The following is a 12,621-nucleotide window of genomic DNA, read 5'->3' on the forward strand; positions in this document are numbered from 1 at the left end:
GAGTACAAATTGGTGAACGTAACGGGCGGTAGTGAATTGTTGACCGGATCTTCTCATGACTGACGATAGTTTCAAGTTGCTACTAGACTTCCACCGGGTTCGATATTGTGCTAGGCATTTCAAATCTGAACATATATTTTTCCATAGCTTTATCTATAGCTAACACGATCGATGTCCAATGAACATTGAACAGTAACCCAGACGTAACGTGCAGTTCAGCACGTATTAATCATTTAAAAATTATGTAAGGAGTGACATTCAGATCTAATATGAACATGGATTGTCTAATGTGTTTAATCAAAATTTGTATGACGAGTCGATCAGTAAGACGCGTTTTTACTAATTATAGAAATTTCTAATCGAATACATTGGTTTTATGTATTGTATTGGCTTATAAAACTGAAAGTGAATATTGTTCTCTCAGGTTTTCTGACACGACCACTAGCTGAACATGATCGATGTCCAAACTCCAAACAAACGTGCAAAAACAAAGTTAAATGTTCGCATGTTTGTCATGAGGTTAATTTCAAAATCCTAATTCTTAGCATGGATTTTTAATGTTCTGATTTACGCTTTCTTGAAATTCGTAACTCTACTCAAATGAATCATATATTATTATTCGAACCTATTTAAAGATTTCGCTATTGAAGAATGAATGGTTTGATGTAGCTGCTCGCGTGTCCGCAATCCGCATTATGAGAGAGACCGCCCGCCAAGAAGGCAACAGATTCTTGCAAGTGTTGCGTGACTTTATCTGTGAAAGAAGCCAGAAGGTACGACGAATTCAGCACAGCCTTACATGTAATCAATTATTTCTGGTGATGTGCTTTTTAAGGGCTTTTGGCCATTACTGTTGAAATTGTAGCTCTACGGGCACGGTTAAATTTATTCATGCCCACGGGTGAAATTATCCATGGCCATTGGCCACCGGGTGAAATTATCCATGGCCACGGGTGAAATTGTTCCACGTTCACGGGTGATTTTTGCTCTTCTACGGGTGGCTCCTGCCCGTTATTCCAGTCTGGCTGACGCGTAGTGCGGTGTTTCAAGAGTCACATAAAGCAAACAGAACTTGAGTAACGCATACGGTTATTTTTTTATAGTTTTTCATTTCTCGATGCGTCCTTAATGTGACGGAATATACCGCGTTTGCCCTACCCTACATTCCATGCCTGCATTTGCAGAATGCAGAGCACAATATTCATGATCATGCCAAAATACATTGCTTTAGAGCCAGGAGATTTTATGCCTATCTAAATTCTGTAACATTAAGAGGCTTTCAGAGCCACAATATTTCTGACCAAATAGAATTTCAATCCTACGATGTGATAGCAGATAGCCTACTTGAAATAATCAAATTAAAAGCACCTTCAATCTTCAAATGACTATTTTTATGATTAGGTAGATCAAACTCCATACTGTAAAACTTAAAATAGGTAGGTGTTTTGAATCCATTCAACTTCAATAGACAGTAGAGTAGCTAGGTAGTCATTATCAAATGTACTTTGACTAAAATTGACTTTATTCTTACCAGAAAACGGTAGCGGGGAACTTTGGTTGTAAAATTTGTGCAGTGTGTCAAGAGCTCTTCTTCTTTCATCATCCTGAAAACCACTCATTCGAAAAACTAAATCTTTTACATTATCTGGCACTTTAGGATGCATTCTACACAAATATATTTATTTCTCGTTTATAATAAAAGAAATGCATAACCTAATACGATAAATCATAAAAACGAAGTATACTCTACAGAGTGACGGCAATCTTTTGTTGTTGGAATGCGTGGATTTCACAAAACAGTTGATTGGGATTCAGGCTAGACATCGTATACATCGTAATAGCATCGACACCGTATAACTGCATCGTAAGTGCTGTTTTCGAAGAATTTTACATTCGGTGAAATGTTACAGCTGTTTGCTGAAATTTACAGTGAGCAGAAAAACTCTCAATCTACTGAATAAATTTTGATAAAACTTTGTACACGAGCTCCAGAACCCTTTTGCATATGTTGAGGCCATGCAATTTTGTTCGCCCTATTTCGAAATTTTCACGAGTGCAAGGGAATTTCTTTTGGCAAATGGTAATTGAAAAATCAAACAAACACAAATACTGGAACTAAAAGCAGATTTAGTTATCATATTATTTATCATACAATCGGTTCCATTTTAATGAAATCTATAACAGTACTCGCGCGAACAAAATTTTTTATAATTGGATTGAAGACTTAATTGGATTGAAGACTTGGGGTGTTAAAAACAACTCCTAGCTCAATCTCTGTCAATATATGCCCATAAATCCGCTGAACTTGTGAATAAAGTTGGAATCAAATAGATCGCTGCAAACCAACAGTTGGAAAATGTTCAACTCTTCATCGAAATTTAGTAATTAGCTTAGAAATTTTGTACTGGGGAAGAATCACCATGAAAGTCGTAAGATCTAGCTTTGGTAGGTCACGGCAGAATGAGCAGTACAAGTCAAATGTTTTCAATAGTTTCACGGCGCTAAGTCACGGCGCGTGCGCATGAAGTTCACAGCTAACATCGATCGGCAGGGAGACGTGCCTGGCGACCCAGAGTTGTCGGTTCAGTTCGCTGCTAGCGACTGACTTGTGTCCACTGAATTATTGTCAATGCATTTTACTTATGACATCCTGATGTTCGAATAACCTTTATTTTTCCGAAGGTCAAGAGAAAAATGAAGAAATTTACTTATTAGAAAGCTGTGCTAAGTTTTCATTTAGGCTTACCGGATGATGCCAACCCGAAATTCTACCGTCGATCGCGTGACTGATCGAGGAGGTCAGGGCATGTGGAAATGTAAGTAAGACATGAAAAAAGAATAAAATAAATATTCAGTTTTGATGATGTTCATCAAATGGAATAGTGAATATACAGATACGATTAGAAAGTGATTTTGTAAATTAAGGTCTATCTATCACATGGTTCTAATATTAAATATTAATTGTAGAGGGCGCTCCAAGGTTATTTGATTTCCCTTGCGGAACATCGTAAAATATACGTAGTTTGTCATTAAATGAGCTAGCACGTCGATAAAATTTAGTGGACAGAGTTAGAACATACGTTACCTGCGATTAGTAATTTAAAGAAGATTTCAACCAGTGGGTCTCGGTATTTTTACATGAAATCTGTTCAGGATTTCGTTGGATAAACCATGAACATTGTTTCAAATATTGTTCAAATTTTTGGAGATACTCGCACATTTAATGAAGCCTTATTCGACTTTAATAGCATATACATGAGCACGGATTAATGCCAGAAAATGTATATGTACACACCGGAACACTTCATATTCATAAAATTTCCGATATACTGTAAATTACAATTTGTGCCCATTATATTATTAAATCAATGACATATACTTCATATCCTTACAGAAAATGGAAATCGACGTAGAACGCTTAAGATTCGTCCAGGAAAATATAACCGATCGCCTAAATCACATTTCAATAAAAGTCTGATTACTGCATAGTCTAAGCCCCATTCGCCAGTGTTTGAAATAAATAACAAAACCTCGATACACTTCAATGGGGCAAATATTCACAATATAATTTGACTCAGATTATTCAATTTCAGGGTCAGAGGAAAAATTATCAAACGCGTGCGTTATTCCTAACATTCGATAAAATAATCTCCAGTCCAAACCCATCTTGCCGCCGCTCAGCTTCTAAACCTAGGCCAGCTATCTTCATTGAACGCACCAATAACCACAATGAGCGCCCTCGAAGATCCAAAAGCAAAAAGCTGGACGTCAACCCTTCGATTTTACTTGACCGCCGTGGCTGTCTTGGTGGCGTGCCTCAGTTCCTTCGCATTCCTGTTCCTCGTGCCTTTTGTAATCGATCCTGCATTTTCTACCTTGTTTGCCGAATTTGCGGACGAACCCACAACCTGTGTCACAGAAAGTTCCGAGTACAAGGAAGGAATGAGCAACTGCACGTGGTCGTCGTGCAGAGAAGGATGCACTCGAGAAATATTCCAGTGCACACAAATTTACGTGAAGTACACAGCGGCTGACGAGCAAGTTCCCCACACGAGCATCCCTCTGTATCCCAACGTGAAAGGTTGTGGATACCCCCCAGAGGTCAACTGCACGGAATTCAATGAAAACTACAGCACACCCGGTACAATTTTTCCTTGTTATTACTCGAAGCTCATGCCTGATCTCGCACTCACGACTTTGGACTTGGAGAAAGTCAAGCTAGACTTGATCTATGCCATAGCTATTCCATGGTCATTGTTCTTGGTGTCCATTCTGTACCTCCTTATCACGTATGCTGGCATGAGTAAACCTGACCCAAAAGTGGACGAACAAGTTGAAGTGAAGGCCTCGAAAGGGACGTCTAAAGTGTCCGCGTCAAACTCTATGAAATCTCTCAGCAAGTCTTACCAGCACGGAGCGAGCAAAGCACGAGAAGAACCCGACGATAAAGGGTAAGTTTGGAGTTGACTGCTTGTTGTCTTATAATATACCACTAACCCTTTGCCTCCCACTAGCAAAATTCGTATCAATATCCGCTACGTTTCAAGAACTCTCATTGTTAAGTTAATGTGACAATAAAAATAAACAAAAATACTCGTGAACCATTTATGGAATTAGTTTTGAGGAAAAGTAAATGTGTAGGACAGCTAGTCAAAGTTAGGATCGCAACTTTTTGTAAAGGTTTAACTCCCATAAATCCAAGGGCACAAATAGTTATGACCGGACCCTGTTCAGGAGAGTTAAGGCAATTGAAGTAATCATCAATATTCAATCATATGTTTAAATTAAAAAAAAAGTCTCGTAACCCTCAGATCCATTTATTGAACCTCATCGCAGCATTTATTCTATGAAAAATGCTAATACCGGAGAGCAGTTTATGAAGAAATTATGAGTGACAAATAACTTGATTTTGGTTTAATTGAATAAAATTAATAATGCTCCTAGCAACTCAGCGCAGTAAAAAGCATTGAATATTGATTTCAGCAATCTTTTTTTTTTGCTTCCACTGTTATTCTTTTCATTGAATAAATAATAGCCATGAACTAGAAGCGTTCGTTAGAATCAACTCACTGGCATTCATAATTTCATATGGAGTGAATCATCGCGCTTCTCGTAAGAACTATAAAGATTCTTCAATTGTTTTTGAGAAAAAATCATGTATTAGTATGCACATATAAACAACCTCCAAAATATAATATATTTGGGCTTACAGGTTTCAAGCCATTTGTCAGCGTATTTAATTTTTTCGTTTTAGGCGCTTGAAAAAGAAACTTCAGGCTGGTAATGAAGTTCATCGGAGGAAGAAGATCAGTCGGCATTAGAAGGCTTAATCTTTATTTTACCATTAAAATATGTTGCTGTGGAGTTGGCCTTCTCGCAACCGCGAATATTAGAAATCAGGTACGCAAGCTCATACAATCTTCCATCCGTGCGCATGCCTCCTCCTTGTCTATATATGACATGAGACTCGTCAACTCTAGTTAGTTCTAGGTATTTATAGCTAGAGAACGTGTATGGGGGTTTACAACCTTCAACGTGTAGGCTAGAATCAGTTCTCCTTGAAAACATTTTTGTTGTTCTCAATGTTGTGTTCATAAACCTAAATTAAAAATAATAATTCTGCGCAGAATAATTGTAAATTATTGGAATGCAAAGCAAGTTTTTTTTGGCACCGGTCCTACAAAATTTTGAGATATGGTCTACCGTGAACTAGACAATAAAGGAAATATTCACACGCACTATTCTAACATCGACGAGACATTTCTTTGCAGAATAAACCCAGTCGTTCATTGTTTCAAACGAAGAAATAATAATTATTTTAAAACTCTAATTTAATTATCAAGCGAAAATTATCGTTTACGGCTTCAGTAGTTAGCCTCAATCCATATTAATCATTTTAGCAGCAATACAAATAACTCGGTACTTCAAATTGTCTTTGGTTATACGAGAAAACCAATCGTGTAACAAAAAATCACGTAAATATTGATAACAAAATTCATTATCTTAAATGAAAAAATCATCAATTCCACCCACTGTTGATTTCGGCTCGCTAGATTCGACTCGTGCCTCACAAGCCTGGCATGAAGTTAGTAATTTTCACGAACAATCGTATTTTTGTGAGTTTTTTGATCGTGTGTTGCTACCAACTTCAAAATTCCTGGAAAAAACAAAGTAACTTTATATGGCCCGAGTAAAATAGAATAGAAATCGATTTTAGTACAGATTACAGTGCTGGATTACCTGCATATATTTGTATATGCATAAATAAGGTCATTTTATATTGAACCCGTTACAAAATAAAGCAACAGCTTACATTGTAGTAAAGTACATTTACATTTCATAGTAAAGGAACATGTGTAAACATGCAAAAATAAAATCATAATGTATGAAAATCTTTGCATAACAAGACGATATGTTATATTTTGAGTTATACGTAAAAATAAATGTATTCGCATAGAATTGAGGGACCAATTTTTCGTTCCAGGTATCAAGCTTATTTGAGCGATTCTCTTTCGGAAATTCAGACGCTGCTATGAGGTGCCGATGTACAATCGTTGTTGTAATATAGCTCGTAGAGTCGTAGCTTTGGTCAGGACTTACGACTCTCGTAGTTCTGAGAATAATCGGAAGTCCCACAACGGTCGTGAAGTCATTTATTTACCTTTACCTTCAATTATTCAATGGATGGTTAATAAATAAATGAAAGCATTGAAAGAAATGGTTTTCATCGAGGAGTTACCACAAAAATAATAAAAAAAACATTTATATTATGGCAATTTGTTTACAACGAGTAAAAAAATAAAATATATAGATAAGGATGAAGCTTGAAATAAAAAAAGTGATGATTTGAAATATTTAAAACGTAAATAATGAACATTCAAGTCATCCATAGCAGTTTCGGACTAACCACCTGATTTACGACCGTTGAAGACTTCCATATTCCCACCTTCTGAAATAATTTACATACATAAAGAGATCAAAATAAAACTGTTATCGCATCTGCACAAGTATAATGAAGCCTTTTAAGTTCTGTTTAAGTCATGTATTCGTTATAATTGCAGAGCACAATAGATTATAATGAATGAGTGAAAGTGTCACGCCATAGCGGCTTAATTAAAACAAATTACGAGTATCAGTATCCAGCATTCATTAGAGGAATAAGAGGATTATCAATAGAATCAAATGTTGATCATAATCATTAAATGAATTGAAATTGAACTATTGCTGAGCAAACAAGGCTGCCAGTCCCAAATATTTTTTGTGGCAAGAGACACTTCATCTCCATTCGTTAATAAAGCTAGCCGAAAAAATTAATGAAATTAAAAATATATTTTTTTTTCTGGATTCAAGTTTTGATGTCATTTCGGGAATGTTCATTAATGGATTCAAATTTGAGACAAATTTTAAAAATAAGACGAATGAATTGATTAAAAATATTTATCGTTGTACAAGACAAGAGGGTTAAACGTAATTGACGATCACGGTTAAGTATATCGCTTCTAGCGAGCAGTGTCTCTATGGCAGCACATAGAATATATTTGATGCCTTCTAGATCCTGTGCATTGTTGCTCTAGTGATACAAACGTGTTTTTTGTCTGCATGGTAGAGTTAGAAATACAAACTCAATGTTGTGATGTGGTCAAAGTTTAAAGGATTGGTGTTCTTAAATATGTGAATATTTGGACAGGTAAAACTGATACGTTTTCAGGTTATTGCCACGATAAATCTATCTAATATCAATATATTCCGCAGAATTATTTCACATATTTCAATATAAATTCCTAATATATAAATCAATGACAATCCAATTTATAATGTAATTTTATTGCAAAACAGTTAAAACATATTCAATTTGAATGCCCCAAAAATATCAAACCACATAAAAATGTGTAAGAAAATCCCCTTTCCGCTTACGTTTAAGCAAATACAACAAGGAGGCTTCATTGTAAATTAAGGCTTTTGGTGCATAAAACCTCCGAAGGAAATATTTTTCTAGCTGGCTCCCATCCAATTAGTAGTTCTGTATCGGGTTGAAAAATGCGTCGATTTGAAATCGTTAAAATTCTCTCAAAATACAGAGAAACCAATTTGCACCAATGAAACTATGTTTTAACCAGTAGTACGCACCTACACATCATATCAGTTTGAATCCGTAACGAAATGAGGTGGATTAGACACACAAAAAGTATCCCAAATTGCACCGGTATAACGCACCAGTAAAGCGCATCAACGAAGTATTAAAGCCTGCACTCGTATCTTCACACGGCAAATTTCCCGAAAAAAGTAGATACTTTTTTATTTTATCCTTGAAAAGATATGATTTGTGCCAGGACAGGCAGAGACGCATCACCCGACTGCCCGAATGCGGCTGCATCTCAAGCGAAGCCGTCCTCTCACCTACCCCCACTCACCACCAGAACTTCTACCGATACTGACTCCACCAGGAGGAGTTCTAAGAACCCAAACGGCGACGACGATGCACATAGAAATGACGACCTTCTCCTGGAGCCTTCGAGTCTACAGCAAGTTCATTCTAGAAGGGTCTTGCCACCACTAGAGAGAGTGCCCACGTCAAAGACCTTGAGGTGAGTCATAAATGAAAGATCTTTCAATTAAAATAAATTATTTTGCTATGAAAATACTGGTACACTCTTTGGATCAAATATAAATGAGTTTCATATGACCAAGATACTTAATACTGCGGTAATTTCATTTTCTAAATCATTCCAGAAATTTTAACGAAATTTACGAGTTCAATTATAACAAAAGTATAATATGACACTTTAAAAATTGAACTATTGCGCTTTAAAAAATTATTAATAAGGATAGTAATTTCTTCCTCACGTGGCACGTCCACTCAACAAAAATTTGGCTTAATTTTTATTAAGCAATGTAGTTTGTGGAAAATATCAATATGACATTCAAATTGTTTTCTTAGTTCATTTCCTTATTTCAATTTCGTTCCAATTAAGTATCAAGAAATACTAAACAGCATTTGGAAATAACGCATGTGACTTCAAGTTGTTTCGATTTATGTATTAAATAAATCTGCTCGTTCCGCAAGCCATCATGTGAGATGATTCAATCTGTCCATATTTTACAGGAGTTCGGCAGGACTTCCTGAGGCTTCATGAGAAGAAGCTGGTCATTGGTAAACAGGTGCATTGGGACATCATGAGAAAGAGCTGGTCATTGGTTAGCAAATAATTATATGGTGTCGTGAGAAGAAGCTTGTGATTGGTCAACAGATGCAGTGAGATATTATAAGAAGAAGCTGGTCATTGGTCAGCAAGTACGTTTGGTGTCGAGAGAAGATGTTGGTCATTGGTCAACAGATGCAGTGAGATATTTTGAGAAGAAGCTGGTCATTGGTCAACAGATGCAGTAAGACATTATGAGAAGAAGCTGGTCATTGGTCAGCAAGTACGGTAGGGATCATGAGAAGAAGTTGGTCATTGGCTTACAGGTGCGTCGTCTCGGTAGAAGTTTTGGAGACAAGATCATACACAAGGTACACTATGACATCACAGTCTCCCAAGTCACCACAATCAGTGCTTGTCACCTTATACAGAATTTTCCACGTAGTAATGCACGATAGATGTGAAAATTTTGGGGTGAATAAAATGCAGTAAAATAATGCGAGGTTATCAGCGGAAGTGGTGTGTATCAGATCGGAGAAATTTCCTCTAATAGTTTCGTATCAGGATTCAATATTTACATTGAAAACATCAACGCAATGTCCTTCGAATATTGGTAATGTTGCTAACTTTTCCTATCTTCTTGTGTACTCAAACTCTGATATATTCCAAGTGCGTCCTACATTAACACGTGTTTTGTTCGCTATAGGATTCCATCAGTGAAATATGGGCAGGAAAGTTTTCCAGTAAAGCCAAATCAATTGAAAATCTTGAAATGCGAGAAACAAGTTTCCAATAACAAATGTTCTCCCGTTCTTTGTATCACATTGACTGTAATTATCATGGCCTGCTATTACATTTCAAAGCGAAAATTTTCTGAACAGAAAATATCATTTGAAGAAATACCGACTTATAGGCTCAATCTAAATTTTGCATGTCATCTAATCTATCATGAAACATAACAAGTCTAATGTCATTTGCAGCGAAATTGCATCATAAACCGTACCAACAAAAACATTTAGAAGCTCTCAAACTCGGACACACATATTCTCAGAAAAAAGTATGTTCATGAACAACTTTTAAAATAAAGATTAACATTCAATTCTCCATTTTTTATCGCACAATCACGTATTAACATTCTTGCACAATTTGCTTGTATTTTTCACATTTGTTGATCTTGTAATTACATTTCTCTGCTATCTTGTAATGAAATTCTATTATGGCTGCGCAATCTTGTAAGAGTTTGATAATTTAAAATGGGATTAAGGTGCAACTTTTAAACGTTAATATGACGAAATTAATTGGCAATGTTTAGAGGGAAACCTCTACCCCACTTTTTTTTAAAGCCATCAGGCTTTTTTTCAGAATAAGTATAATCATCCTGCATGACTTCTCGTAATTTTTATATATTAAAACTAATTAGTGCAACGGAGTGACGCAAGGCTGTTCAAATGGGGATTGCATAGAGTAATTTAATTGAAGGTTAAATGGAAGAAACGTAGTTAGAATATGGGTAACAACTAAGAAAATGTGTGATTTTAAATGGTAATGGATTGTTAAAAGTGTTCAAGTTTCAAATACTATTTGAAGTTGTCCATCAAATGGAATTGTTTAAAATATCGAGTAATACTATAAATTTAAGATGGTATCCTTGATATGTCTACTCCAAAATATTAACGTATTACGGACTAGGCGTAACTTACTTCGATGTCGTTTAAGACGTCGTTGTGGGTAAATGTGAAATATTCGTTTTCTTCAGATAAAATACCTCTCGAATGTCGGGCTAAAATACCGATAACTCAAAAGCGAAACACATTTTTCGAAAAAATGCAGCTCTCAACTGATCATATATTAAGACACAAGTGTATTTAGTTTTGTAAATTTCGCCATTATGCGCTATTTTATTAAGCATGTTTTTCACGTATAAGGATCGTTTTATAACAATACTAAAAGAACCTGAACCAAGGAAATGAGAATTATCATCTCGTCCCATTTATATTGCTGGAACCAACGAAAACCCGCCGGATTTTAAATACCAAACAATTTACAATCTAATAATAACAATGAACAAGATACTTTCCAATTGTATTAATCCTTTAAAGCTTTGAATTTATGCCGGTCATATTTTCACATTTAAATTATCGGTATATAGGTGGACATTGAATTATTACGATAAGTTTTCATATTTAGTAATTAAAAGTAATTTTTTCACTTTTTTCTTAACAAAGCAATTAGCTATGCAATTGAAGTAAATGTATATAAGATTATTCGAAAGATTAAATATGATTTTACTTAATTTTATTAAGCTCTTATTATTTGCAGAACGCGTTCCGATATACATGACGGTACGCCTTCAGTGAACATATGTAATTGTGGAACAAATTTTCATACTTCAAATAAGCGTTAAACGTTACTAAGAAATATACATTGGCGACCAAACGTTTACAGAGACTAGACCTTGAACATTTAATTATTACACTTAGGTAATCCACTCTTATCGTCAGTCTTTGAATATGTCTCATTATAGAGCGCTTCATACAGCCTTCGCACCCGCGTTGCTTGCTTCACTCAGACACGCACTTTTTGCCCAAGATTCTCGCCTCTTCGATTCATCGCGCAAACTTTTATTCCGCGTCCGTAATTTCCTGCCTTATAATTTAATAAAATATAAATTGGCTTTCGGACTACCCACAACTTGCAGTTATTTGTTAATATTAACATTATTGCATAATGTCCTTCACTAACTTGTCGTTTCAGTGTTATATGGCCACTTCTCATGACCGGGAAATTTGTTAACGGTTAACTAGAACCAAACAAGAGCGCAAATCAATAATAATAGTGTATTTAAAAAAAGACGATATCTCAGTAAATCCTTTCTATTTCACCAAGTTTCAAAAAATTTAATCATCTTTGAATAACTTTCTTTTCTCATTAATTTGGCAACTATGCTCTTTGACCCACTAATAGTTAACTCATGTCAGGTCGCCATATTCAGCATGCATTATTAATAGCAGAAGCGGGAGCGAAGCGAAATTTTTTAGAGATTGGCGGCTATATCAATCAAAATTTTTATTCACTGAGCGCAATATAGTGCATGAATTTATTGTGCCCAACGAATGCCTTTCATTTAGTTAATTAGATAAATCCTCCCAAAACCTTTAATACATCATTTAATCCATTTTACTTATTCATTTTCATCTAACATATTTACGGTCATCGTACACTTAGATTTGATAAAGTTTGAGGCCATTTTAATAAACCTATTTCCCATGACCCCCTGTTTATCATTTCCCAATGCTCCAATAGAAATGTAAGCGAATGTCCAATAGAAATGTAAGCGAATGAATGAATTCAAATGTAAGCGAACCGGAAAAAATGTGCTCCGGGCACTAAAAAAAAAAACAATATATCGGCAACAAATTTGTCGATATGATTGCGTTGACATCAAGAACGTGTTGCCTGCAGACTTAAAAGCATTAATGTG

The 12,621-nt window shown here is 35.6% G+C and overlaps 1 protein-coding gene across 2 annotated transcripts; it reads left to right on the plus strand.

Annotated features, from left to right (window-relative positions):
- Positions 1-2,570: 2,570 nt before the first annotated feature.
- Positions 2,571-12,412, plus strand: LOC108673942 (protein tipE). 2 transcript variants are annotated; one of them, XM_018161832.2, is made up of 4 exons: positions 2,571-2,816; positions 3,395-4,451; positions 8,331-8,585; positions 9,104-12,412. In XM_018161832.2, the coding sequence occupies exons 2-4, from the start codon at positions 3,730-3,732 to the stop codon at positions 9,132-9,134; spliced, it is 1,008 nt and encodes a 335-aa protein (XP_018017321.1). In that variant the 5' UTR covers positions 2,571-2,816; positions 3,395-3,729; the 3' UTR covers positions 9,135-12,412. The 2 variants fall into 2 exon arrangements, with proteins under 2 accessions (XP_018017321.1, XP_047740902.1); XM_047884946.1 differs by lacking the exon at positions 9,104-12,412 and having other exon boundaries at positions 8,336-8,505.
- Positions 12,413-12,621: the final 209 nt, after the last annotated feature.

The sequence above is a fragment of the Hyalella azteca genome, unplaced genomic scaffold, assembly GCF_000764305.2.
Source record: "Hyalella azteca isolate HAZT.00-mixed unplaced genomic scaffold, Hazt_2.0.2 contig16577, whole genome shotgun sequence".
Lineage (NCBI taxonomy): Eukaryota > Metazoa > Arthropoda > Malacostraca > Amphipoda > Hyalellidae > Hyalella > Hyalella azteca.

Excerpts from the sequence above, each read along its gene's own strand:
- LOC108673942 (XM_018161832.2), top strand. The coding sequence starts at position 3,730 with ATGAGCGCCCTCGAAGATCCAAAAGCAAAAAGCTGGACGTCAACCCTT. Across the intron at positions 4,452-8,330 it reads GAAGAACCCGACGATAAAGG|GACAGGCAGAGACGCATCAC; the intron begins GTAAGTTTGGAG and ends GATTTGTGCCAG. Across the intron at positions 8,586-9,103 it reads CCCACGTCAAAGACCTTGAG|GAGTTCGGCAGGACTTCCTG; the intron begins GTGAGTCATAAA and ends CATATTTTACAG.